Source organism: Oryzias latipes, chromosome 2 (genome assembly GCF_002234675.1).
Source record: "Oryzias latipes chromosome 2, ASM223467v1".
In the NCBI taxonomy this organism is placed as follows: domain Eukaryota; kingdom Metazoa; phylum Chordata; class Actinopteri; order Beloniformes; family Adrianichthyidae; genus Oryzias; species Oryzias latipes.
The window spans coordinates 7,379,619-7,407,432 of NC_019860.2; the positions used below are offsets into that span (position 1 = coordinate 7,379,619).

Genomic DNA, 27,814 nt, shown 5'->3' on the forward strand with positions numbered 1-27,814 from the left:
CATCAAATGTAGATCAAAGAAGAAAGTGATGATCTAGAAAAGAATCTGTTTGTCTGCAGGTCTGTTTTTCTCCAGATCCTGGAGCTGCTGAACATCTGAATCCAACCCATGTTTCAGATCAACACTCCAAGTTAGAATAAGAAGAGGAAGTGCAGTTCTCCATCAATCCACCGGGGGAGCTGCAGCACAATAACTGTCCACTTGATGCTGAGAGAGACAGTGGAGCTGATCTCAGATCAGTTCATGCTGCAGCTCTGACACTCATCTCCACTTTCTCTGATTCCTCCATCACTCTGCTCTCCACCTCCCAGGAACACCGTCCAGTCACAACATCTCTGCAGACCAGCTGCTGCTGCTCCTCTCTGCTCCTCCAGGAGGAACATCAGACTCACCAGCCCACCCCCTCCCACCTGCAAAGAAAAAGCAGAGAGACATAGATGGAGTGTCTCCTGATCCTGGTCTGTCAGTCAGTGATGCAGCACAGAAGCAGAAAGAGCAGCAGGAGCTTCAGTCCTGTTCAGAGCAGCAGCTTCCTGTCATCTTCACCTGTTGGAGCTTCTGCTGCTCTGATTGGCTGACTGTTGTCCTGAAGCCTGTCATCATTCTCCTCAGAGCTTCACTGAGAAGCTGCAGCTTCACAGGAAACTCTGCATCTTTGCTCTCAGACTAACTTTAGGACCAAACATCTGGAAGCAGCTGGACTGACTCCAACCCTCTACTGACCTCAGAGTCTGCAGTTTGGAGTTTGGACTCTCCACCAGATCCTGGAGCTGCTGAACATCTGAAGACTGAAGGTTGTTGAACAGCAGGTCTAGTTCTGTCAGGTGAGACGGGTTGGACTTCAGAGCTGAGACCAGAAGAGCACAGCTGGTCTTTGACAACCTGCAGTTCTCTAACCTGAATCCAGAACAAAGAGTTGAGTTTAAAGACAAAGTTCATGTTTTTCATCCTTCACTTCTTCTAAAGAGTTCAGAGCTGAAGAAGATCAGAAAGTTTAGAAAAAGTCCAAAGATTGAAGCAACAGCAGCAGATCAGAAGACTCCAGCAGAAGCAGAGAAGAAGAACATTCAGGAACATTCAGGACAACATGCAGCTGCTTCAGGAAAGAAGTCCAGATGTGTGAAAGTCAAACATCAGCCTGTGGCTGCATCCAAACCAACTGATGTTTCTGCAGCAACAGCAGAAAAAGTCCACTTCCTCTTTCTGCTCAGCTCTTCTCCAAACAGCACTGAATCATGGGAGAATTTCAGCAGATAATGCTGGAAAGTCTTCATCCTAGTTTTCAGGAGATGATCTTCCAGTTCTTCTCTGCTGCAGCCCTTCAAGCAGAGACTTTCAGCTCCAACAGATCAAAGCAGAGAGAAGAAGGAAGTGATGAAGAAGAGTCAGCAGCAAATGTTGGACATTGATCCCTGATCCATGCCTTCAGCTCTGAATGAAGAGTCAGAAGCTGCTGGGAGCTTTGATGGATGATGTGATGATGTTTGTGGATGAAAAGGTGAGGATGTTTGTGGAGGATGTGTCTGTCAGAGCAGCATCCAGTTGCAGCATGACTCTGTCACTGTCTGCTCACAAACATCAGCCGCTGGACTCTCAGCTGCATCTGCTGAAACACAGCAGCAGGACTCAGAGTGCATGTGAGCGTGCACGGCTGCTTCTTCTGCACTTGTTTTAAAGGAGTCTGTTGGAGCAAAGACACAAAGAAGAGCTGATGGCTGCAAGCAGAACTTTGTGGAGCACAAATGTCAGCAGACAGCTTTGGAACAAGCAGCTGCAGGAAGATGTTGCTGCAGATCAGAATCTGGACATTTCTTTTTTTTCTTATTTTTTTTTTAACTTGTCCTGTCCAACAGCTGGGCAGGCAGATGAGAACTGAGGGCCTCTTGTGTTGGACATATTTTATTTTAACAACAGGGGTTATTAATCTTCAGACAAACCAAAGGTATGTATGAATAAACCCCTTTTGTAATTGAGGCCAAACTTTATTAATTTCAATCATGTTTAAAAATCTTTGGTGTTGGACCGGACGGAAAAGGAAAGAAGGAAAAAAGAGAGGGGGGGTAGGAGGGTGATAATAGGAGGGGGGATAAGACCATGACGCAGCATAGAGCAGCAAGTTTACTGGTTGATTATCATTACGGTAAGGTTAAAATGTAGTACAAAAAGGGCGGGGCCTGTCCACACACACACTCAAATGTTATCAACACACCTACTAGCTACAAAAATGTCCACATGCCAACATGTACACAAAACAGATAGTGTTCACACACGCATACTTATGCCTTAAAACCAACTAGTGTGAAATATTTCAGTCATTAAATCATGCAAACTATTAGTGCAAAGGTGAGCTAACACCTGTGCTCAGGTGAGTGTTTATGTTCTTCTAAAATGGATGGTGGAATGTGAAAAGAAGGAGGAGGAGCGCTCAGCCACCCCCACACCCAGACCCCCGCCGCAACAGCAGCGGCAGCCGGAGCCCCCCAACGCCACACGGCAGCAGGCAGGGAACAACCGCCCCCCGGGCGACCACATCCGCCACCCAGGCCAGGGCCAGCAGGACCGCCGAGGCCCCCAGAGCCAGAGAGCAGTGAGGCATGGGGGGAAAGAGAGCGCCGCCCCAGCCCAACCAGCATCCCCCCCGCCCCGAAAAGGGTGCCCACCACCCCAGACGAGCACCCCATCACCACCCAGGAGTTCTGGGCATCCCCCCGCCCCAACCCCAGGTACGAGCCAGGACCCCCCAAGGGAGACCTGCTCCGCACTCCGGGCAGCCACCCACCTGGCCCACGGTTGGTCCAGGGAGGAGCAAGGCAGGGGCCAGCCGCCCCCGCCCAGGAGGGGAGCACCCCGGGGAAAAGGGGGGGCCCACAAGGGGTGTTGTAAACATGGCCCGACCAGGCTTGGCCGCAGTTGGAAATTTGGCAGGGCCCAGCGCTCAGGGGCAAGGACCAGAACCAGACCCCCAGGGACACGGACACCCCCGACTCAGGTGTAATGTGAACCCCCCCCCCCCCCGCACGCGGAGAGAGCACCGCCGGGCCCAGGAAACCGGCACCCAGGGGACACGGCCGCCGTTGCCAAGGGCCCCGTACCCCCCACCAGGGAAGGGGTAGGGAATCTGGACATTTCTGCTCACGGTGGGTAAACACAACTTTGTCATCATATTGATCTGAACACAACTGAAACATGGAGTCTGACCTCAGAGTCTGCAGTCTGCAGTCTGGACTCTCCAGAAATCCACACAGATGAAGAAATCCTGAATCCTGCATGTTGTTGTTGTGGCTCAGGTCCAGTTCTTTCAGATTAGATGGGTTTTTCTTCAGAGCTGAGACCAGAACTTTACATCTGATCTTTGACAAACTGCAGTTTCTCAACCTGCAATCAGACAGAAAAGTGTGTTCAGGAGCAGTGATGCAGCTGGAGGTCCAGGAACTTGGTACATTCAGTAAGATGGGAACCGCCCTGATGACAGAATGAATTACAGATTACATTTTTCCCTGTTTAGCAATTTCTCTTGATGATTCATAAAAACTTGTAAAAGAGACATTGAAGAATTTTCTAAATACAAAGCTAAATTAGACAGAACACTGTTAAAAACATTTAGCACAGAAAATTCTCCTCTGTGTTAAAGAGAGATAGACAATGACTCCAGATTTTTTTAAAAGAACATGGATTACCAGATTGACCCTGAAAAACTCATAACCAGGACTGCTGCTGAACTATTTCAGATAGTTAACTGCACATTTGATGGGAGACAAATGACAGAGAATTCAATATCTGAGTGTCTGAAGGTCACACACACAACAAGGGCTGAAAATCAAAGTCAACAGATCATTCTGGCTTGAATTGGGAATCTTCAGTTAGAAAGCAGATTTAAACAGCTGTAACAGCATCAATGTTTCCACTTGAACTGTCCAACTAAATCTGCAGTTCTGTGACTGATTCATGTTTTCTTTCAAAGAACACAGAGAACATGAACTTCTCCTAGATACGAACACCTAGATAGACTTAAGTTCTCCTGTTTAGTCTGGCGGAAAAAACAGGATAACCTTTGTAACCCTCATATATGGAAAAATAGAATTTTTAACTCAAGCAGACTGTTGTTTTCATTCTGCTTCTATGCAACACTCCTCTGTTGTTTCCTCTGCACTGAATGAGAAAAACAGAAAGAACTTGTTGTAGAGAATCAACATTTGAATGAAACCTGACCTGAGACTCTCCAGTTTACAGTCTGGACTCTCTAGTCCAGCTGACAGAAGCTTCACTCCTGAATCCTGCAGGTTGTTGTTACTCAGGTTCAGATCTCTGAGTCTGGAGGACTGAGAGCTGAGAACTGACGACAGAGCTGTGCAGCTTCTATCTGACAGATTACAGCCTCTCAGTCTGAAGAAAACAAAGACAGACAGCAGTTATTGAAACTTTTGTTTTTCAGTCAGATTAATTTGTTTACTGAAGGTGATTTTCCTGAGAGTTCTTACAGAGCTTTGTTGGAGGCTTTGATCACTGGCAGCAGCCTCAGAAGAGCCTCCTCTGAAGCAGAGTATTTCTGCAGGTTAAACTCTTCCAGATCTTCTTCTGATGACAGTAAGATGAAGACCAGAGCAGACCACTGAGCAGGAGACAGTTTCTCTGTGGAGAGACGTCCTGACCTCAGGAACTGTTGGATCTCCTCCACTAGAGAACCATCATTCAGTTCATTCAGACAGTGGAAAAGGTTGATGCTTTTCTCTGCAGACAGATCCTCACTGATCTTCTCCTTGATGAACTGGACTGTTTCCTGATTGTTCTGTGAGCTACTTCCTGTCTGAGTCAGAAGACCTCGTAGGAGATTCTGATTGGTCTGCAGTGAAAGACCCAGGAGGAAGCGGAGGAACAAGTCCAGGTGTCCGTTTGGACTCTGTAAGGCCTTCTTCACAGCACTCTGGTAGAAGTCCTGAAAAGAAGTACCCCTGGTTTTGATAAATAGTTTTAAAAACCAAGATGTTTTCTGTTGTTCTTCCTCCATGAGGTTGAATCCAGAGGTGACGAAGGTCAGGTGGACATGAAGAGCAGCCAGAAACTCCTGAACACTCAGATGGATGAAGCAGAAGACCTTGTCCTGGTACTGGCCTCTCTCCTCTCTAAAGATCTGTGTGAACACTCCTGAGTACACTGAGGCTGCTCTGATATCAATGTCACACTCTTTCAGGTCGGATTCATAGAAGATCAGGTTTCCTTTCTGCAGCTGCTCAAAAGCCAGTTTTCCCAGAGACTCCATCATCTTCCTGCTCTCTGGACTCCAGTGAGGATCTGTCTCAGTTCCTCCATCATACTTGACCTTCTTGACTTTGGCCTGAACTACCAGGAAGTGGATGTACATCTCAGTCAGGCTCTTGGGCAGCTCTCCTACCTCTCTGCTCTTCAGCAGATCCTCCAGAACTGTAGCAGTGATCCAGCAGAAGACTGGGATGTGGCACATGATGTGGAGGCTTCTGGATCTCTGGATGTGGGAGATGATCCTGCTGGCCTGCTCTTCATCTCTGAACCTCTTCCTGAAGTACTCCTCCTTCTGTGGATCATTGAACCCTCTGACCTCTGTCACCATGTCAACACACTCAGCAGGGATCTGATTGGCTGCTGCAGGTCGTGTGGTTATCCAGAGGTGAGCAGAGGGAAGCAGGTTCCCCCTGATGAGGTTTGTCAGCAGATCAGCCACTGAGGTAGACTTTCTAGGGTCATTTAGGATCTGAGTCTTGTGGAAGTCCAGAGGAAGTCGACTCTCATCCAGACCATCAAAGATGAAGAGGACCTGGAAGTCTTCAAAGCTGCAGATTCCTGCTTCTTTGGTTTCAGGGACGAAGTGATGAACAAGTTCCACCAAGCTGAACTTCTCCTCTTTCAGCACATTCAGCTCTCTGAAAGTGAATGGAAATGTGAAGTGGAGGTTCTGGTGGGCTTTGCCTTCAGCCCAGTCCAGAGTGAACTTCTGTGTTAAGACTGTTTTCCCGATGCCAGCCACTCCCTTAGTCATCACAGTTCTGATTGGTTCTTGTCTTCCAGCTGGGAGTTGGAAGAGCTCTTCTTGTCTGATTCTTGTTTCTGCTCTGTCTGCTTTCCTGGATGCTGCTTCAATCTGTCTGATCTCATGTTCTTCATTCAGCTCTCCTCTTCCTCCCTCTGTGATGAAGAGCTCTGTGTAGATCTCATTCAGAAGGTTTGGGTTTCCTGCTTTGGCCATCCCCTCAAACAAACACTGGAACTTCTTCTTCAGACCAGATTGGACTTCATGTTGACAAACTGCAGCAGGAGATCCTGAATGAAGACAACAAACAATAAATCAACTCTCTGCAGGGGGACTTCCAGCATGGCATCACCCTAGTGAGGTGGATGCTCACCTCCCTCTTTCACAAATTTAAGGTAAACTCCTGCAAACAACTTATTTAAAAACTATCCTTTACAGCAGTGCTTCTCAATAATTTTTTTCCAGCCCCCCCCCCCCCTAGGAAAAAGAAAAGAATCTATAAAGATTGTGTAAGTATCCCTAAAACCTTCTAACAATAACAAAAGAAAAAAACAATATAATTCCACTTTCAACAAATATTAACTATATTTTTCCACACAGGAACCCTGTCCTAGTCTAAAACAGAAATGAAGCTTAAAGTGCCTGAAATAAAAAAAAAAGAATCTGACAGTCCTTATTTAAGCTAGAAACATTTTGACCAACTGAACCATTTGATGCTGAGAAAAAGAATTCGATTAATAAATAATATCAAATCTAAATTGATCTGAAACATTAACAGCACCAATATATTTAACGTTTTTAGTCTGAAGAAATAGGTAAAAAAAACATTGTACTGATTTATTTTCTAAATGAATGATTGTTTATTTATTATCTCATAAAGTTCAGCTGTTTACTTGCATTATGTCAAATACTGACACCAACTAAACGACAGGCAGACAAACATAAATTTATGGAAAATAAAGACACGTCATCAAAATGTCTATAATAGTTCATAAAGATTGACATTATTAGCATGAGCTGAGTCATCTAAAGGCACGAGATGATCCTGGTGTTGCGTAATCCAGGCAGCGCTTGCAGTGCTCCCCGTGCCCCGTTTCACCTGGCAGCCTTAGTCCCCTGCCCCTCCCCTCTCTTTCTCACACATGCAGCCGCGTGTGACAGGAGACGGGAACGCGCAGCTGCAGGGACGGGGATTCACAGTTTCAGGCTGTTACAAACTCTGTGATTGATCAGATAATAGGAAACAATAGTGGACCAGATTGTCACCGCCGTCCCCCGGTAAATGTTCCCCCCGTACAATTGTCCGTATTACCTGTGCATAAAACTGCCCCTACTGCGCGTGCCCCCCTTGGCATCACATTCCCATTACTTGAGAAGCACTGCTTTACAGTCTTCTTTCTCTTTCGGCTTTTCCCATCAGGGGTCGCCACAGCGAATCATCCTTTTCCACCTCACTCTATCATGAACATCTTCTACCCTAACGTTAGCCAACTTCATGTCCTCTGTTAAGACATCCATATATCTCATCTTTGGCCGTCCTCTTGCCCTCCGGCCAGGCAGCTCCATCTCCAACATCCTTCTACCAATATATCCACTATCCCTCCTCTGAACATGTCCAAACCATCTCAGTCTGGCTTCTCTGACTTTGTCGCTAACACAGGCAACATGAGCCTTCCCTCTGATGTACTCGTTCCTTATCCTGTCTAACCTGGTCACTCCTAAGGAGAACCTCAACATCTTCATCTCTGCTACCTCCATCTCAGCCTCTTGTCTCTGTCTCACTGCTACCGTCTCTAACCCATAGAGCAGAGCTGGTCTCACCACTGTCTTGTACACCTTTCCTTTGAGTCTTGCTGACACTCTTCTGTCACACAACACTCCTGACACTTTCCTCCACCCGCTCCAACCTGCCTGCACTCGCCTCTTCACCTCTTTTCCACACTCCCCATCACACTGAACTGTTGACCCCAAGTACTTAAACTCCTGCACCTTCTTCACCTCAGCCCCCTGTAACCTAACGCTTCTACCTTGATCCCTCTCGTTCAGACACATGTATTCTGTCTTACTACGACTGACCTTCATACCTCTTCTTTCCAGAGCAAACCTCCACCTCTCTAGCTGTTCCTCCACCTGCTCTCTACTCTCACTGCAAATTACAATGTCATCCGCAAACATCATTGTCCAGGGAGATTCCTGTCTTACCTCGTCTGTCAGCCTGTCCATCAGCATAGCAAACAAAAAAGGACTCAAAGCTGATCCTTGGTGTAGTCCCACCTCCACCTTGAACTCCTCTGTCTGACCTACAGCACATCTCACCACCGTCATACTTCTCTCATACATGTCCTGAACTACTCTGATGTTCCCCCCGTACAATTGTCCGTATTACCTGTGCATAAAACTGCCCCTACTGCGCGTGCCCCCCTTGGCATCACATTCCCATTACTTGAGAAGCACTGCTTTACAGTAACCCTGCTAAAACTCTGATTATGTCAGCGGGACAAGGAAAATCAAGCCAAGGCCATAATAAACCCTTACAAGGGAAGAGAGCAGAAAGAGTTCGACCCTGTGAGAAGACAATTGTGCGACATGGGAATAAGACGTGGCGTGATGTTTCCAGCCAAGCTTCTGGTTACCTGTTACCAAACGTGTTTGGAAAACCGAAGGAAGCAGAAAACTTCATACGTGGGATCCGAGAGAAGGACAGCACAGGATAACTGTGAGCAATGTAAAAAAGAAATAGCAAACACACCTATTTAAGGTGGGATTGTTCTGTGCTCAGTGTTGGAGCGTATTCTGTTCTATGAGCCTTCTAGCTTGTGTTTCCTCTGGCATTAAAGCCTTTCTTCAGGATTTTCTTCTGTTGTCGTTCCTGCCTGCGTCTGGGTTTTCTCCTCTACCTGACCGTAACATTACGCTCCGACCATGTCCAACCCAGCAGGAAGGTCTGACATTAGGGACGTACCAGGTTCTTCCACCGAGGGAGATTCTGTTACCAGCGATGAGCCGTCTGTCCTGGCTCGTTGGATACATGTCCGGCATGCCACAGCTCCATGAGTGTCTCTCCAGGCTGGAGCATGTTCCCTCCTCCCCGCCTCGCCAAACCCGACTGGGTCATCCGGAGCCGTTTGATGGCACGCTTGAGGACTGCTGGGCGTTCATCACCTCCTGTCGCCTTCACTTCGATTTCAACCCGAGCGAGTTCCCGTCTGAACAGAGCAAGGTGGCTTTTGCTCTAAGCTACTTTTTTTTTTTTAAATGGCTTATTTCAAGCAATCAAATAGGAATAATACACAAAAACAATACAATCATCAGTTATACATTCGTACAATAACTAATCAATCTTTGGATAATTAGACATATCAATAAATATTGCTTGAAAGGGAGTGGAAGGAAGCAAACTTATATTATCCCACCCCTTTTCTACCGTAACCATTTTATAACATGATTTATCAATATCCAGTTCCAAACTTTTATCAGACAGAATTAAGAATCTTTCAATATCAATAAAGCACCTGACAAAGATGAATTACTTAAATTATTTTTTTGTAAAAAATAACTTTTGGAAATCAACATGGCAATGAAGTATCCAAATGTATGAAGATTATGTTACCTATAAATGTCATTGATATGATTAAAAAAATAATACTATATCAGTAAAATAGACATAGCAGGAATTTCAGGAATTTTCATAGCAAAATTTGATCAAGTGTCAAAAGTTAAAAATATGTGCAAAATTATGCTACATTAGCAAAAAAAAGAAGCAGCCTACAGAGCGGAAGACAAAGAGAGCTATAAGGCTGCTAAGTACCAGTTCTCTAAAGAGGTGGAACAGGCGAGAGCTCGGTACAATAAACGCCTGGAAGACCAATTCTCTGTCAACGACGTCACCTCTGTTTGGAGAGGGCTTAGGCAAATCACGAACTACAAGCCCAGAGCCCAACATGCTGCTGACGACCTACAACTGGCTGAGAGGCTTAACACCTTTTATGCCAGGTTTGAGGTCCCACAACCCTCCTCCTCCCCCCTCACTGAACAGGTTTCCTCAACAACTCTGGTGCCACTTTCCTCCCCCACCACTATCACTGAGGACAGTATGACCCCCCCAGACCACCTCTCCCCCACCACTGTCCTCTCAGTGACAGAAGAGGAGGTGCTTAAGCTTTTCCGGAAGCAAAACCCACGGAAGGCTCCGGGTCCGGAGGGCATCTCGCCTGCCACCCTGAAACAATGCGCAGGCGAAATGGCAGCGGTCTTCACAAACATTTTCAACACCTCCCTGGAGTCCTGCCACGTCCCGGCCTGCTTCAAACTGTCCACCATCGTCCCTGTCCGCAAGAAGCCCCGCATAACTGGCCTCAATGACTACAGGCCTGTGGCACTCACGTCTGTAGTCATGAAGTCATTCGAGCGTCTGGTCCTCCCCCACCTCAAATCCTTCACCTCCCCCCTCCTGGACCCTCTGCAGTTCGCCTACAGAGCCAATAGGTCTGTAGACGACGCTATCAACCTGGCCCTCCACTTCATCCTGCAGCACCTGGACTCCCCGGGAACCTATGCTAGGATCCTGTTCGTGGACTTCAGCTCTGCGTTCAATACCATCCTCCCCTCTCTGCTCCAGGAAAAGCTCCTCCAGCTCAACGTGCCTGACTCCACCTGTAGGTGGATTAGTGACTTCCTTATGGACCGGAGGCAGTGTGTGCGGCTGGGGAAGAATGTCTCCACCACCCAATGCATCAGCACAGGAACTCCACAGGGCTGTGTACTTTCCCCTCTGCTCTTTTCCCTGTACACTAACTGCTGCACCTCCAGCCATGACTCTGTCAAACTGATCAAGTTTGCAGATGACACCACCCTCATCGGACTCATCTCTAATGATGATGAGTCTGCCTATAGGAGGGAGGTGGACCGGCTGGGTTCGTGGTGCAGCATCAACAACCTGGAGCTGAACACTCAGAAGACAGTGGAGATGATAGTGGACTTCAAGAAAGTCACAGCCCCCTCATCCCCTCTCATCCTGACAGACTCTATCATCACCATTGTGGACTCTGTCTGTTTCCTCGGCACCACCATCACGCAGGACCTCAAGTGGGAGCCGTCCATCTGCTCTCTCCTCAAAAAGGCCCAGCAGAGGATGTACATCCTGCGGCAGTTGAAGAAAGCCCGGCTGCCGGCCCAAATGATGGTGCAGTTCTACACGGCCATCATTGAGTCAATCCTCACCTCCTCCATCACCGTGTGGTACACTAGTGCCACAACCAGGGACATTAACAGGCTACAGCGTATTGTGCGCTCAGCAGAGAAGGTGATCGGCTGCAGCCTCCCATCTGTCCAGGAACTATATGTCTCCAGAACCCGGGGACGTGCAGGCCGGATAGCTGCCGACCCTTCTCACCCTGGACATTCCCTACTGAAACTACTCCCTTCAGGCAGGAGGCTAAGGTCCATCAGGACCAGAACCTCCAGACACAAGAACAGTTTCTTTCCCTCTGCAGTCAGACTCTTAAATCCCCTGTAACCCCCCCCCCCCTAAATTTCACGTCAATGTCCAGTCAGTCACCAGCCCACTACCTGCACCTTGAACATTCTCAGTTTGCACTGTTTTGATACTCCTTGCATTACTGACTCTATTTATATTTTTTGTTCTGTCCATTGTGTAAAAATTTTGTTGCTTACTGTTATTCTGTTTTATGTTGCACATTTGCACCGAAACAAATTCCTACTCTGTGTAGCTACACAGAATATGGCAATAAAAACCTCTTGAATCTTGAATCTTGAAAATCATGAATCAATTTATACATTTTTTTGGAGCAAGTGAAGTAATATCAGTAAAAGTAAATCATTTTAACCATTTTCAATAATTAATTAATCATTTGTTTTATTATTATTTTTTCATTTATTTATTTATTTTATGATAAAGTAATGCTGTGAAGTAAAATAAGAAGGGGTCTATATTTTGTCGAATGACCAAGGTTGGCATTTCTTCTTCTGCTGATTAACAGCCATTCTTCTGGTTTTAAACAGAGTTTATAGTTCTCTTCGATGTTATGTCTGCAGACATTAGATGGAGGTCCATATCCTTCTTCAGCTGATATCAGCGGTGCCTAAGAGTTGAGGTCAAGTTGTATGCATGTCAGAGCTTAGCTGTTAAATAGGTCACTTCAGACATATGGAGAAAGTGTTGCGTCCAGGCGTCATATTTCTTGAAATTATTTGGCTCTTTGATTTATTACTCCATGTTGTTTCAGACGACCGTGACCAAACACTTCTCAAAGTCTTTCATGGTGTTCACAACCAGAACCTTGGACCGGTCCAGTGGACCGAATGGTTTGACGTAAATCCTGCAGCCTTTAACCCAAGTGTTCTCAATCTGCTTATGCTTTCTGAGGAGCCTGGCATGTTTGGCGATTTCAGCATTCCTTCTGGTCAGATGGTCGTTCAGATAAGCAGCAGAACCTTTCAGATTCCACCTTGGCTTCATCAGAGCTAGCTTGTGTTTTTGATTCACAAACCTTATGAAGATCGCTCGTTTATCCATCTCCTTTATCCTGGGGAGCGGGTGGCAGGTCTCGATGGTATTTAGATCCAGGGAAATCCCTTTAGACGTGAGAGATGATTCCAATTGATGTTCCAGAGACTCTGCACCGCTCTCCTTTTCAGGACTGGTAGCGCTATTAGCATTAGCAATGCTAACTCCAGCTGCATTTAGCTTTGCCTGAGGTTGGATCGGTACTCCAGTGAGAATGACATTATTCATCCTTACTTGTTGTTCCACATCGTCCAGTCTTTTCTCCAGAATGTCGACCTGGTTTTCTCGTTGCTTGGAATCTTGGGAAGTGTTCCATTAGATTCGAGATCGGAGTTAGCTTAGCATTCACTTGTTCCATAAAGGGATACAAAGCAGCTTGGAGATCATCAACAGACTTTTTAAGGTCTTCGTAGTCAGTGTTTTTCTTGGGGGCCATGGTCAGCTCTCGTTTTTGGAGAAAATCAGCTTTTTAAGTCATATGAAGATAGCTGTATAGCCGCAGCGAGCCACACACGCGTCCGCGCAGCAACCCGGAAACGGAAAAAAAAAAAGGTCCTTAAAAGTCATTAGTCATTCACGCCATAAATGGGTCTGTTATCCATAAAGGGTCATGTCGTACTATTAACATCTCTGTGTCTGTGTCCGGAAACCACACAGAACGGATGAGTTTTTATGTTGTGTATGTTGTGGAGTCTTCGAAGCCACAGGTAATTTTGAGTTTTCCGTGGTTATGCAGACACACCCCTCATATTGACTGGTCTCCTGGATGGGTTTTGTCATGGAGTCCCTTTTGTTTACTTAACTGTCTCTATTCTGCTGCATTTCGTAATCCTGTTACAGCACAGCAGTCTCCAGACCCGCCTGATCGCAATAATGTTCCCTCTGTTTACCATGATCTGTGCACTGTTTTCTGTAAAGTTCGAGCTAAATCACTTCCCCCCCACCGCCCTTGTTGACCTTTTGCCAGGAACTCAACCGCCTAAAGGCCATATTTACCCCCTGTCTCCGCCTGAGCGGGAAGCTATTAGATTAGATATTAGATTAGATAAGTAAAGTAAAGTAAAGTAAAGTAAGTAAGTAATAAATTATGTACACTATTACAACATAACACATGTTATGCCTAATAATAAAATTAAATAAATAAAGTAAAGACACAGAATATACAGATGAGCTATGGATGTATGAGAACCGGTTTGTACATGCATATTTAAACTGTGGCATTGTACAGTCTTACAGCTGTTGGGAGGAATGACCTGCGGAACCGTTCCTTCCTGCATGGGGGGTGTAACAATCTGCCACTGAAAGAGCTGTTCAGTGCCTCCACTGTCTGATGTAGTGGGTGAGAGGTGTTGTCCATGATGGATGTTAACTTGGTCAACATCCTCCTTTCACCCACTTCCTCCACAAAGTCCAGTGGGCAGCCCAGGACAGAACTGGCCCTCCTGACCAGCTTGTTCAGTCTCTTCCTGTCCCGGTCTGTGCTGCCTGCTCCCCAACAGGCCACGGCGTAGTGGATAACAGAGGCTACCACAGAATCATAGAAAGTCCTTAAGAGAGGCCTGCACACTCCAAAGGACCTCAGTCTCCTCAGAAGGTGGAGGCGACTTTGGCCCTTCTTATACAGGGCATCTGTGTTTTGAGTCCAGTCAAGTTTCTTGTTGAGGTGAACACCCAAGTACTTGAAACTGTCCACTACCTCAATGTCCGAGCCCTGGATGCTCACTGGTGTGTATTGTGGTGTTCTCCTCCGGAAATCAATCACCATCTCCTTTGTTTTACTGGTGTTCAAGCACAGGTGATTACGCTCACACCAGTCCACAAAGTCCTTGATGACTGACCTGTACTCCAGCTCGTTCCCCCCTGACACACAGCCGACAATGGCCGAGTCGTCAGAGAACTTCTGGAGGTGACAACTGCCGGTGTTGTATGTAAAGTCCGAGGTATAAAGGGTGAAGAGGAACGGTGAGAGCACCGTCCCCTGAGGAGCACCAGTGCTGGAGACCACCACCTCCGACACACAGTTGTGTAGCCTCACATACTGTGGTCTGTTGGTGAGGTAGTCGGTCGTCCATGCAGTCAGTCGTCGGTCCACTCCAGCCCCTTCCAGCTTCTCTCTCAGCAGAGCTGGCCGGATGGTGTTGAAGGCGCTGGAGAAGTCAAAGAAAATGACCCTCACAGCGGTTCCAGCGTCCTCCAGATGAGTCAACGCCCGGTGCAGCAGGTAGATGACAGCGTCATCCACCCCGATGTTCGGCCTGTAGGCAAACTGCAGCGGATCTGTTGCGGTGCTGACCACTGAGCGAAGGTGGCTGAGGATGAGCCTCTCCATGGTTTTCATCAGGTGGGAGGTCAGGGCTACTGGTCTGTAGTGGTTTGGTTCCTAAGCGTGCGCCATCTTAGGAACCGGAACCAAACAGGAGGTCTTCCACAGGACTGGGACCGTCTCCAGACTCAGGCTCAGGTTAAAGATGTAAGTGACCACCTCACAGAGCTGGTCAGCACAGTCCCTGAGCAGTCCGGGTCCGATGCCGTCTCGACCTGCAGCTTTCCTGGTCTTAAGTCGCCTCAGTTCTCTCCTCACCTGATCAGAAGTGAGGCAAAGGGGGGTGGAGGTGTGGGGCAGAGATGGTACTGCTGTGGATGGGGGTTGGTGTACAGTGATGAGAGTGATTGGGGGTGGGGGTTGGTTTAGCTGCTGGGCTGGAGATGTGTGAAGTGGAGGGGGGAGGGCTGGAGTCAAACCTGTTGAAGAACAGATTTAACTCGTTGGCCAAGCACTGGTCTTCATCAGATGTCACCGTGTCTGCTCTCTGTCCGTGACCACTGATGGTCTTTAGACCTCTCCACACACCTCGAACGTTGTTGTTCTCCATCTGCTCCTCCAGCTTCCTCTTGTAGCTGTTCTTGGCCTGTCTGATCTTGTATTTGAGTTCATGCTGAACTCTCCTCTGCTCCTCTCTGTCCCCCGAAATAAAGGCCCTCCTCTTCTCCTTCAGTAGGGCTCTCAGCTCAGGGGTCACCCAGGGCTTGCTGTTGGAGAAACCCCGCACCCTCCGAGTTGGTACAGTGTTCTCCACACAGAAGCTGATGTAGTCAGGGATGCAGTGGGTCAGGCTGTCGATGTCATCTCCATGAGAGCTGCAGAGTGTCTCCCAGTCCGTGGTCTGGAAACAGTCTCTCAGTCTCTCCCTGGCCTCATCAGTCCACGCTCTCACTGACTTCTTCTTCTTGGGTGGCTCTCTTTTTGCCCTGGGTTTGTATTCAGGAACCAGATGCACCAGGTTGTGATCAGAGCGGCCGAGTGGGGGGAGGGGGTTGGAGTCATATGCGTCCTTAACGTCAGCATACATTAAGTCCAGCGTCTTGTTCTCCCTAGTGTGGCACTTTACATACTGAGTGAAAGTGGGGAGAATGGAGGAGAGCGAGGCATGGTTGAAATCACCGCTGATGAGAAGCAGCGCCTGCGGGTGCGGGGTCTGCATGCGCATCACCGCTCCGTGGAGTCGCTCGCAGGCTGCCTCCGCATCGGCCGATGGAGGGATGTACACGTTAAAAATTATAACATGCGAAAACTCCCTCGGGGTGTAATACGGCCGAATGCCCACAGCGAGAAGCTCAATGTCACGGGAGCAAAACTGTTCCTTCACAGAGACGTGCGCCGGGTTGCACCATCTCTCGTTAATAAACACCGCCAGTCCTCCTCCCCTCTTCTTACCACTGTCTCTCAAACTCCTGTCCGCCCGAACCAGTTTGAATCCATCCAGTGCGACCACGGAGTCCGGTGTCGATTCATTCAGCCACGTCTCAGTGAAACACATGAGGCTACACTCCCTGTATTCCTGCTGTAACCGGGTCAGCGCCGTCAGCTCGTCCATCTTGTTGGAGAGGGAACGGACGTTTCCCATAATGATGGATGGAACGTATGGTTTGTACCTCCATCTCCTCTCCCGAAACCTACGTCCTGCTCTGCAGCCTCTCCGTTTCCTCCGAATTTCAGGTGGAACTTCAGGTCTTTCGGTGTAGAGAGGTGCAGGGCCGCGCAGAGCCAACAGCTGATCCCTGGAATAAACAATGGAGCCATGTGCGAAGCTGAGGGGGTCCGCCGACACACTCCCAAACAAGTTAAAAAACAATGAAAAACAGAATGCAAAAATAATAAAATTGGTCTCCTTATGTGCAGACTTGCAAAAGGCATTGACCACATAAAAGAAAAGCCGTAGAGCGGGCCAAAAAACAATAGAAAAGAGAAGAAAAGAGAGAGCTGCTGTAACTAGCTGCTGCTCCTGCAGCGCCATCTTGGAACCATGGACAATTACCTGCAGGAGAGTCTACAGGCCGGAGAGTCTACAGGCCGGGATCATTCGACCTTCCTCCTCTCCTGCCGGGGCTTGGTTCTTTTTTGTGGGAAAGCGTGATGGAGGACTGTGACCCTGCATCAACTACAGGGGTTTGAACAATATTACGGTGCGAAATATTTATCCCCTTCCTCTGTTACGGACTGCATTTGACCTATTGAGCTATTTGACCTCCGTTTTTTCTAGACTGCACCACAGGAGTGCATATCATCTGGTCCGCATACGGGAGGGGGATGAGTGAAAGACTGCCTTCAATACTCCGAGCGGACATTTCGAGTACTTGGTTATGCCCTTCGGCCTCACTAATGCTCCAGCGGTCTTCCAGTGTTTGATTCAAGATGTCCTGAAAGACATGATAAACAAGTTCGTCTTCGTTTATCTTGATGACATCCTGATCTTCTCTCCAGATCTTGACACCCACGTGCAGCAGGTCAGAGCTGTCCTCCAGTGCCTACTAGAGAACCAGCTTTACTGTAAAGCAGAGAAGTGCGAGTTCCACACCAAGCAGACTCGGTTCCTTGGTCATGGGGTTTCCCCCGGAGGCGTCCAGATCGACAGCGCCAAGTTCAAAGCCGTTCTGGAGCGGCCTGTTCCCTCTGGACGGAAACAACTCCAGCGCTGTCTCGGGTTCGCCAACCTTTATAGGTGCTTCATCCGAGGCTTCAGCGGTGTTGCTGCACCCCTCCATAAGGTACGTTTTGTCTGGGATGAGGGTGCTGACAAGGCGTTCACCGAGCTGAAGCGACGTTTCTCTACAGCCCCTATTCTGACTCAGCCTAATCCCTCCAAGCAATTCATCGTGGAGGTGGATGCATCTGAGTCTGGGGTGGGGGCTGTGTTGTCACAGAGAGCGTCCAATAATAAGGTTCATCCCTGCGCGTATTTCTCCCGCAAGCTCACTCCTGCAGAGAGAAACTACGACATAGGGACCAAAGCACTCCTGGCAGTAAAACTGGCTTTGGAGGAGTGGCATCACTGGTTGGAGGGGGCTGCGCAGCCGTTTTTGGTCTGGACTGATCATAGGACGTTGAAGTATATCAGGACTGCCAAGCGTCTTAACCCTCTGCAAGCGAGGTGGGCTCTCTTCTTTGACAGGTTCAATTTCTGTCTGTCATACCGTCCGGGAAGCAGGAACCTCAAGCCTGACGCTCTCTCACGCCAGTTCCAGCAGGAGGAGGAGTCTGAGTGGCCTGTTGTTACCACCACTATCCTCCCTTCCTACCTGGTGCTGGGAACCACGCGCTGGTCTCTGGAACGGAAGGTAAAGGCATCTGTTTCTGACCCTGCCACTGTACCAGCTGGCTGTCCAGACGGATGCCTGTTTGTACCTCCTTCCCTGCGCACCTTGGTGTTAAAGTGGGGGCACTCTCCCAGACTGGCTTGTCATTCCGGAGTGACCAGGACCGGCTTTCTTGTGGCCCAGGGTATTTGGTGGCCCTCTATCTCCTCCGACATTAGGGCTTTTGTGGCTGCTTGTCCTGTTTGTGCCAGAGTCAAGATCCCAAGGACCCCGCTGCTGGTTTACTTCACCCACTACCTGTGCTGTCTAGACCTTGGTCCCACGTAGCCATGGACTTTGTCACCGGTCTACCCAACTCCAGAGGTAAAACAGTCATACTCACCCTCATTGACCGTTTCTCCAAACTGGTGCACGCCATTCCTCTGAGGAAATCCGCGAAAGAACTAGCGGTGCAAGTTTCCCAGCATTTGTTTCGCTTGCATGGTCTTCCTCAGAACATCACCTCTGATCGTGGGCCTCAATTTGTTGCTGCCTGCTGGAAGGAGTTTTGCTGCATCCTCGGGATCAAGGTCAGTCTGAGTTCTGGTTTCCATCCTCAGACTAACGGCCAGGTAGAGCGGTACAACCAGGATTTGGAGAGAACACTTCGAGCCTTGTGCAGCAAGAACCCCAGAACTTGGTCGTCTCAGCTCCCATGGGCTGAGTATTCCCACAACACCCTAATAAACTCTTCGGGATACTCCCCATTCCAAGCTGCCTATGGGTATTAACCCCCTTTGTTTCCCCACCAGGAACAATTGGTCCCTACACCATCTCCAAAATCATCAATCCTGTGGCTGTGGAACTGGAACTGCCTCGCTCTCTGAGCATCCACCCGATGTGCCACGTGAGCAAGATTAAGCCTGCCAGGAGCTCTCCCCTGCAGCCCGCACCAGCTTCTCCTCCTGTCCCCCGTATCGTGGATGGTGGTCCGGTTTATGCTGTCAAGTCCCTCCTCGCTTCCAGACGGGTGGGTCCGGGCCTGCAGTACTTGGTCAATTGGGACGGATACGGACCAGTGGATCGTCAGTGGATCCCTGGTCGTTACATAATTGATCCATCCTTCATCTCTCTCTTCCATCGCGACCATCCTGATCAACCTCGCCCTCGTCCATCTGGTAGCCGGCCTTAGCGTCTCTGCATCTCTATTGATTGATTGTCTGCCTATTTAAGATGTGTTTGTTCTGTGCTCAGTGTCAGAGCAAATTCTGTTCTATGAGCCTTCTAGCTTGTGTTTCCTCTGGCATTAAAACCTTTCTTCAGGATTTTCTTCTGTTTTGAGTCGTTTCTGCCTGCGCCTGGGTTTTCTCCTCTACCTGACCGTAACACTCCAACTCACTTTAAGGGGGGCCCTAATTACACTTCTTCCAAAACCTGGAAAACCTGTTGATAGACGGAAGAACTGGCGACCAATTATTCTATTAAACTTTGATCTAAAGATACAATGCAAAATAATGGCAAAATGATTGGAGAAAAATCTTCCAAGTATCATTAATGAAGACCAAAATGGCTTTATAGTGTGAAGATAGGGATTTCATAATGTGAGGATGGTTCTAAATTTATTACACAAACAAAAAGAAGCCCCCGACACACCTTTTTTGGCATTAGATGCTGAATAAGCTTTTTGGTAGCATAGAATGGCCCTTTCTTTATGAACTCCTTTTACGCTTTGGCCTAGGACAGGGATTCTGCAATTGGGTGAGACTACTGTATAATAATCCCTGCGCAGAAATAACTACAAGTGGGATAATCTCAAAACCAGAAAACATCAGGAGATGATGCAGACAAGGCTGTCCTCTGTCTCCCTTACTATTTATTTTAGCAATTGAACCTCTGGATATTGCCAAAAGAAGTCTGGAAAAAATTGGGGCATAAATCTGGGTTCAGGGATAAACACAAAAATTAGTTTATAAGCGGATGATGTAATCATATTCCTAAAATAATTAGAAAAGAAAGTCAGCTCTATTTCCACTGAACTACATGGTACTTTCGATAGTAAATGCTGGGTATGTTCACTTGAATATTACTTGATACTTTCCCTATCTATCTTGTTTATAAATGAGGATAATTCATGGATTTCAAGAAATGCACTCAAAGTAATCAAGAATTCACAGAACTTTATCAAACTCATTAGAGAAATTATTAAATCACTAAAATATATTTTGTACTTCATAAAAGTCATTATGCTCTTTATGTTCATTTGAGCTTGTGTTGTGATTTTTCTTGTAGTTACAAACCCCGAAAAAGTCCTGCACCGTTACCAAACTCTACTGAAGGAATTTCGACGGACCAAATCACGACCCTCACATGTCGCACTTGTAATATAGACAAAAATACAACATATTTGACTGCAACTATTACAGAAATGACTTTGGCTGGAAAAGGTGAGGATCTGGGGCCATTTCCTGTTTTCACGGTGGGTGACAAACCCTTGAGCCATGCAAAGGAGTGCGAATCATTCCTGGAACAACACAGAACTCTGGAAGAAAAGATAAATAATATGAAAAAAATCTGTTCTTTGGAATGCTCCTTTATACTGTTTTGTTGAGAACTTGAAACACATTTCATTGTGATGATACTTTGTATGCTGCAGTGCAGAAGTGTATCATATTAAAGATAGTTGTTTTCACTGCTGTCTTGTTTCTCTTTATATTTGCCACATGTTACAAGTAATCAGGCCACAATATTTTTTTTTACAATGCAGTTGTTTTACCATTACCAACAAGTTAGCATTGTCTCATTTGGTAAGGTCAGAAGACCAAATGTGTACATACACTGTACAGGAAGGTAATACGTGAACATACCCAGCATTTACTACTGAAAGTACCATATAGTTAAGTGGATATAGGGCTGACTTTCTTTTACAGTCCAGTTTCATTGTACTTAAGGGGTAAGTACCAAATAATGTTTAAGTGAACATACCCAGCATTTACTATCGAAAGTACCATGTAGTTGAATGGAAATAGGGCTGACTGTCTTTTACAGTCCAGTTTCATTGTATTTAAGGGGTAGTTTCTGTGGTAAATTCATGGTAAATATAATGAAACATACAACGAGTTCAGACCTCAAGGTCAAGGTACTGTAGTTGTACTTACCTTGTTGTTACATGTGGTAAGTACTACAAAAGACACCTTTGCACAACATGTAAATAACCAGTAAGTATATTATAATTACCCAGAATGTACCACATAGGTATGAACCAAATAGTACTACATAAATACACATTAGGTACCATGTAAGTACAGATTAGACACAAAAAAGTACCATGTAAGTATCCAGTATGTCTCCTGAAAAGTACAATGTAAATACCACTTAAGTAATCTGTAAGTACTGTACCGTAAAAGAACGCGTTACCGTGGTTTCTTATTTTTGAGGACTCAGGACTCTCTTTGAGGACTCTCGAGGACTCAGACAGACTGATGCTGATTGTACCCGTTTTAAATGATGCTCACCTGTTGTATTTTCATTTCATGTTCAACTGTTTCTATGTTATGCTATCTACTTATGTAAGATGTAAAATCAGAAAATAAACATATTAATGAAAGAAAAAATCAACTCTCTGCAGCCCTGAATGATGAGGGTTTGAATCCCTGTGGTTCCATGTGTTCAGACATCAGTGAATCTTCATTTCTCAGCAGCTGAAACCTTCAGAGAAATCCTCTTACTGCTCTGCAGTGCATCAGCCAGCTCCTCCTGATTCATTCTCCTCAAGAAGTTCACTGTGATCTTCATCAGTGACTCTCTGCTGCTCCTCTGCTCTTCATCTTCATCCTCCAGCTCCTCCTCATCTTCCCTGTGACTCAGAAGCTTCTGGATCTTCTTCAGCTCCTTCTTCACAAAAGTGACAATGTTGTCCTCCAGCAGCTGCAACAGAATTCCAGATGAATGAGCCAATCAGAGTGAAGTCATGGAGCCAAACATCAGCTCCATGTTGGACACACTGACAGTCCACTGGTGTCCAAAGTGCAGCATGGAGACGACTGTGGACAGAATGATGGAAAAGTAGTTGTTGTTCATGTACAGACCAGAAAGATGGAGTCCAGCTGTGTTTGATGCTGCTGGACAGACGGACCACTGGGAGTCTCTGAGCTCTGCTGGTCCAGTCTGTGGAGAATCAGAATCAATCAGATCCTACTGGACCCACTGGTGTCCTGCAAACACTCAGTAGAATCTACAAGATCAATCGACTTTTATGTTATCAACCCACCAATAAAACCAGACTGCATGCACTGGGAAGGGAGAACTCCTCTGTCGCAGTTTGCACTGTGACAGACAGGCTTCTCCTTCTGTAGAAGTCTAAAAAAAATCGTTTCCTGTGTGGTTCTGCTCTTTGTTAAGGAAAGTCATGACCCTGACAGATCATTTGATTGGTCACCCCTGAAGGACACACAGCTGGGTTCAGATCCAGATCTAGTTGTGAGTGTCTGATGGATCCTGATAGAAACACATTTGTTTTATTATAAGTTAGTTTCTTTCATGATGGTGTTTGAAGAGTTCTTTTGGATTTGGATCATCTCAGATCATAAATGAAACACGAATGCATGTCATCACTTCTACCTGTGACGTCATTTCAGGGTGAGCATAATCTAGTGCCTGATCGTTGCCTGTCTGTTTGCTCTTGTTTTGCATTAGCCCGATTGCTACTACTTAACTTAAGTGTAATCTGGTTTAATATTCACATTCAGATTTAGCATTTATAGTATATTGGTGAATACACTACTGTATCAACTCCTTGCTGTCCTCTTTATTTTAAGTTTGCAAAGTAAACCGCTTCCACATTGCTAAACACCATCAGCCTTAGCTTAGCATTTAGAATGTCTACTACTTCTTCTGACTTTACCCCTCTTTCCTGTCCTATGTGCCATATGTTTAGTGAGGATCCTGCCTCCTTTAGTGAAGACAGTAGTAGGTGTGTTATGTGTAGTCTTGTGTTAGACTTGGAGGCCAGGCTAGAGCAGTTAGAAGCGCGGCTCCGCTCAGTGGAAGCTAAGCCGGCTAGCCAGGTTGTTACTCGTAACACAGGCTGTGCTACCAGGGCTAACCCAGTTAGCACTCCAGCGCCTTCCCAGCAGCCGTGAAATACACAGGGAGGCTTTGTACCAATGGGGAGGAAGCATAGTGCTAAAAGCAAAAACGTAGAGCACCTGTAGCTCCACGTTAGTAATAGGTTCTCTCCCCTCAGCGACACACCCGCTGAACCCCCAAGACTGGTTATCGGCTCTTCTATAGTTAGACACGTGGAGCTCCCAGAGTTGGTGACATAGAGGGAAACCTTAGGATGTTAGCTCAGAGTAAGTCCAGGTTACATCGAGTAGTGATTCATGCAAGCGGTAATGACGCCCGAGGGAGACAATCAGAGGTTCTCAAAGTAAACGTAGAATCAGTGGGAAAACTTGCTGAGTCGATGTCAGACACTGTAATTTTCTCTGGTCCCCTGCTGAACTTAGCCAATGATGAAATGTACAGCCGCTTTTCATCATTTAACCGCTGGCTTTAATTTCAGCCGCTGGTATTCTGGACCTCGTTCTTTTGGTCATGACCCAGAGCTCATGACCATAGATGAGTATTGGAACGAAGATCGACCGGTAAATTGAGAGCTTTGCTTTTTGGTTCAAGTCTCCTCACCACAACGGACCGAAACAGTGACTGCATAACTGCTGACGCTGCTCGATCCGCCTGTCAATCTCACGCTCCGATCTTCCCTCACTCGTGAACAAGAGCCCAAGATATTTAAACTCCTCCACCTGGAGCAGGGACACTCCACCCACGGAGAGATGGCAAAATACCTTTCTCCAGTCGAGAACCATGGCCTCAGATTTAGCAGCTCTGACCCTCATCCCAGCCGCCTCACACTCTGTCTCAAACCGCCTCAATGCACGCTGGTGGTCCAGACTTGATGAAGCCAACCGGAAAAGAGCAAAACAAAGAGCAGAGAGGAAATCCTGTGGTCCCTGAACCAGACCCACTCCGTTCCCTGGCTGCGCCTAGAAATTCTGTCCATAAAAACTATGAACAGAACCCGTGATAAAGGGCATCCCTGCCGGAGTCCAACTTGCACCAAGAAACAAGTCTGACTTACTGCAGGCTATGCAAACCAAGCTCTTCCTCCGCTCATACAGAGACCGGACAGCCCTCAGTGAGGCTCCCCGGACCCCATACTCCCAGAGCACCCTCCATAGGATATCATGGGGGAGACGGTCGAATGCCTTCTCCAAATCCACAAAGCACATATGGACTGGATGAGCAATCACCCACGAACCCTCCAGCAACCTAAAGAGTGTGTAGAGCTGGTCTCGTCCTGGTCACTGTTCCATGACCAGGACGAAAACTGCACTGTTGTTCATGGATCTGAGGTTCGACTATCGGACGGACTCTCCTCTCCAGTACCCTGGCATAGTCTTTCCCAGGGAAACCGAGGAGTGGGATTCCACGCACCCCCTTCAAAAGGGGAACCACCACCCCTGTCTGCCATTTAACTCCAAACTTTCTACTGTTAAAGCGCCTGGAAATGTCTGTCTGTGAAGTCAAAATAGTTCTGAAGAGAATAAAAGCAGCTGCTGGCCTGGATTATGGCAAAATATTTTGCTACAGTGTTTCAAACATTCCATCTTTGTCCTAAAATGCTATGTTGTGACAAATACCAAACAGTATTGGACATTTACAATTTACAAAAATGAATGGGCTATATGGTTGGGAGCATTTTTATACACACCCGATCTTATCTCAGCCTTTTTTCATTACAATTTTTCATTTGATTAAAATAAGAATAGTGTGTATTTTTTCCTTTAATCATTAATTTGTTTTTGCATTTGTATTTGATGCTTGAAATAAAGCAATTCAAATCAAATCAAAAAGTGTAACAGTAAGTGGTTTGACTGTCTTATGCTGACTTACTAGTTTCAGATAAAAGAGACAAAAATCTTAGAAGATTCATATATATCATTTCCGTATGGGTCAGCCCTGGAATGATGAGGAAAATCCCAGAGAACTAATTTAACTTGGAATGAATTCTGTTTACTCAGTGACCTGAAGGACTTCAAACCATCAGAGAATGATGACATCATACTTGACATTTGGGATTTGGAGCTAAAGTGACTGTTTGGGTTTCTCTCCAACAATCCAATCCCATCAGAACACTGTGTTCATGTAGAGTTCTCTGAAAGTTGATTTCAATTCTCCATGTAGAAATGTAGAAATTCTGAGAGCAGAAAGTCAAACTAGAACAATGTGATGTTTGGAAAGCATGAAAATCTGAATCCTAGGAGTCTGCAGTGATTCTTCTCATTAGACTGGAGCTGCTGTCAGTCAGAGTCAGCAGTCAACATGTTTTCTTCTCCAACATCTCTGATGTCTCTCAGAGACTCTCAGAAGACTCAACTGAAAAGATCTCATCACACACATGATGCTCCAAGTGAGTCTGATCAGAGAGATCCAGAACTGAACCAGACCTCAAGTCCTTCATCTGAAAACTGTTGATCATCTGAACTAGAATCCAGCCTCCAAAAACTCTGACAAACACTCACTGTTCCACTCCTGAATGGATGTCCTTGAAGTTAGGATTATAATTCTTTGACTTGTCACTCCTGAAGGATCCACAACTGGATCCAGATCCAGGTCCAGGTTGGTTCCTGTGAAGAATGAAGGTTGCTGGTGTGAGTCCTGAGCTCTGACATGGAGAAGATCATGGACAGTTGGAGATCTTCATCTCACCTCTGAGCTTTGCTTTGGTTGTCATGGTTACCACCTCTCCTTTTTTTAGAGGGAGGGGCTCCCTCCTGTGGTTCCTCCCACTGATCCATGCTGCTGGATTCTCTGGATCCACATCAGCTCACACACACACCTTCCTCCTTCACCTGCAGAGGAAACACTCATCATCATCATCATCAGCACATCAGGATCAAGTTTCTGCTTTGGAGCTTCATTTTCAATCCTCAACAGCTTCATCAATCCTGTGTTTGCTGCAGCAAAAGTCTTTCTTCTTTCAGTCAAATGATGATTCAAATGTTCTGAGACGTTCTGTCTGCAGCATCAGGACTCTGATCCCTGCAGGACTCTGTGGATGTGAACCAACTTGTCTTTTCTGATGTTTATCTGGACTAAAACTAAACATCTGGATGAGCTCAGAGTTTCCTCACTGACATTTGACCTTTGACCCGTTTTCCTTCATGTCCAGAATCCAGTCGAGAAGGTCTGAAGAAAATCCATGAAAGGAGTTGAAATCCAAACGTATTGAAGCAGAATTGAAGCAACATCAGAGCAAAAGCAGCAGAAAAGGATCAAAGCTGTTCAGATGTTCTTCCTCACATGAGAGCCTGTAGTTTCATCTGATGAAGATCAAACATCAAGCTGCACTTCCTATTCCACCCTGCAGAGGTCAGTTTTTGAAGATCCCAAAAGCCTCTGTCTGTTTTCAGAGGAGCTCATGGTCTCCACCTGCAGAGGTGAAAATCTTCACTTTGTTTCTTTGTTTGGTTGAAAGATGAAAAAAGAACCAAAGACAGAAAAATCCCAACCAGATCAAATGGGATTGAAAAAGCTGAAGCTCAGATGATTGATCCTCCTTTCAACTCCTCCAAATCATTTCATCACTTCATGATCCAGAACTCCAAACTAATGTTGGATCAATGGAATCTGATCTCAGCCAGGATCCTTTAGGATTCCAACTAAGAGGCTCCCAGCTGAGTCCTAACATTCAAGAACTTCTTCTGAAAGCCTTTGAAATGCAAACATCCACATTCTTTCCATCCCAGATGTTCCATCAACTCACCCGTCTGACACAAATGCATCTGTTCTTTCTTTGACTTCTTCCTCTGGATTTTCTGAACAGCTTTGTGTCCCTGAAGTCCAACCGACTCTAGTTTCAAATCAGTTCTGAATGCATAAAGCAGATTTTTGTGGACTTTGGTCAGAAGGACATGGTCTGATCCTGAACCAGATTATAAAGTTGGTTAATCTTTTACGCAGTCAACAGATGATTGGTTTCCTTGCAATCATTGACTGGATTTATGATTTGATTGTTTTCTTCTGTAAAACATCAACATATTTGGAGTTTTTTTTCCTCTGCCTGTTTCTCCAAACATCACATGATGGATGGAAGTCTGAAGGAACTGGATCAGAAAAAAAGTCTTTTCAACTCTGTTTCCATTTTCCATCATTTCTCTTTTCTTCTCATTTTCTTTTGCTTTGACTCAAAGCTCCACAAACAGGATTCCTGAAGCGTCTTTGAAAGATGTGTGAGAGTCTCTATCAGGGTTTGTGTTCATGAAAAATACCTTCAGGATTTCAAATCTGGATTTTGGACTCATCTGCCTGATGAAGGTCTGACAGACAAACCCTGCAGGAAGAAACCAGCTGCATTTGCAGGTTCATACCCTTTGCTCCGAAGTCTGTTTACATGGCAACAGCAGGTCGTAAGCTGCCCCCGCCCACAGGAGTTGGAGCAGAACAGAGCCAGTCAGAGGTCAGCTGCTGCACCTTTCTGTGACTGCTGTCCTTCACCTGTTTACACGCCCACAGGACACCTGAGCAGCAGCTCCACCCCCCCAGCAGAGTCTGTGTTGGAGCCTTCACTCTGTAGACGTTCACATGAGCAGAAACCCTCAGCTGCTCCTCTTCCTCTCTGCTGCTCCTTCAGGGGACAGGAGCAGCAGAGG

At 46.5% G+C, this 27,814-nt stretch overlaps 1 protein-coding gene across 1 annotated transcript; it reads right to left on the reverse strand.

The window, feature by feature from the left end:
- Nucleotides 1–892: 892 nt before the first annotated feature.
- Nucleotides 893–27,035, reverse strand: LOC110016686 (NACHT, LRR and PYD domains-containing protein 3-like). Its single transcript, XM_023949681.1, has 9 exons — nt 26,929–27,035; nt 25,872–26,014; nt 25,685–25,789; nt 22,187–22,265; nt 21,827–22,025; nt 4,479–6,291; nt 4,210–4,383; nt 3,284–3,375; nt 893–897 (listed from the first exon to the last, which is right to left on the reverse strand). The coding sequence occupies exons 2-9, from the start codon at nt 25,958–25,960 to the stop codon at nt 893–895; spliced, it is 2,556 nt and encodes an 851-aa protein (XP_023805449.1). The 5' UTR covers nt 25,961–26,014; nt 26,929–27,035.
- Between the last annotated feature and the right edge of the window lie 779 nt (nt 27,036–27,814).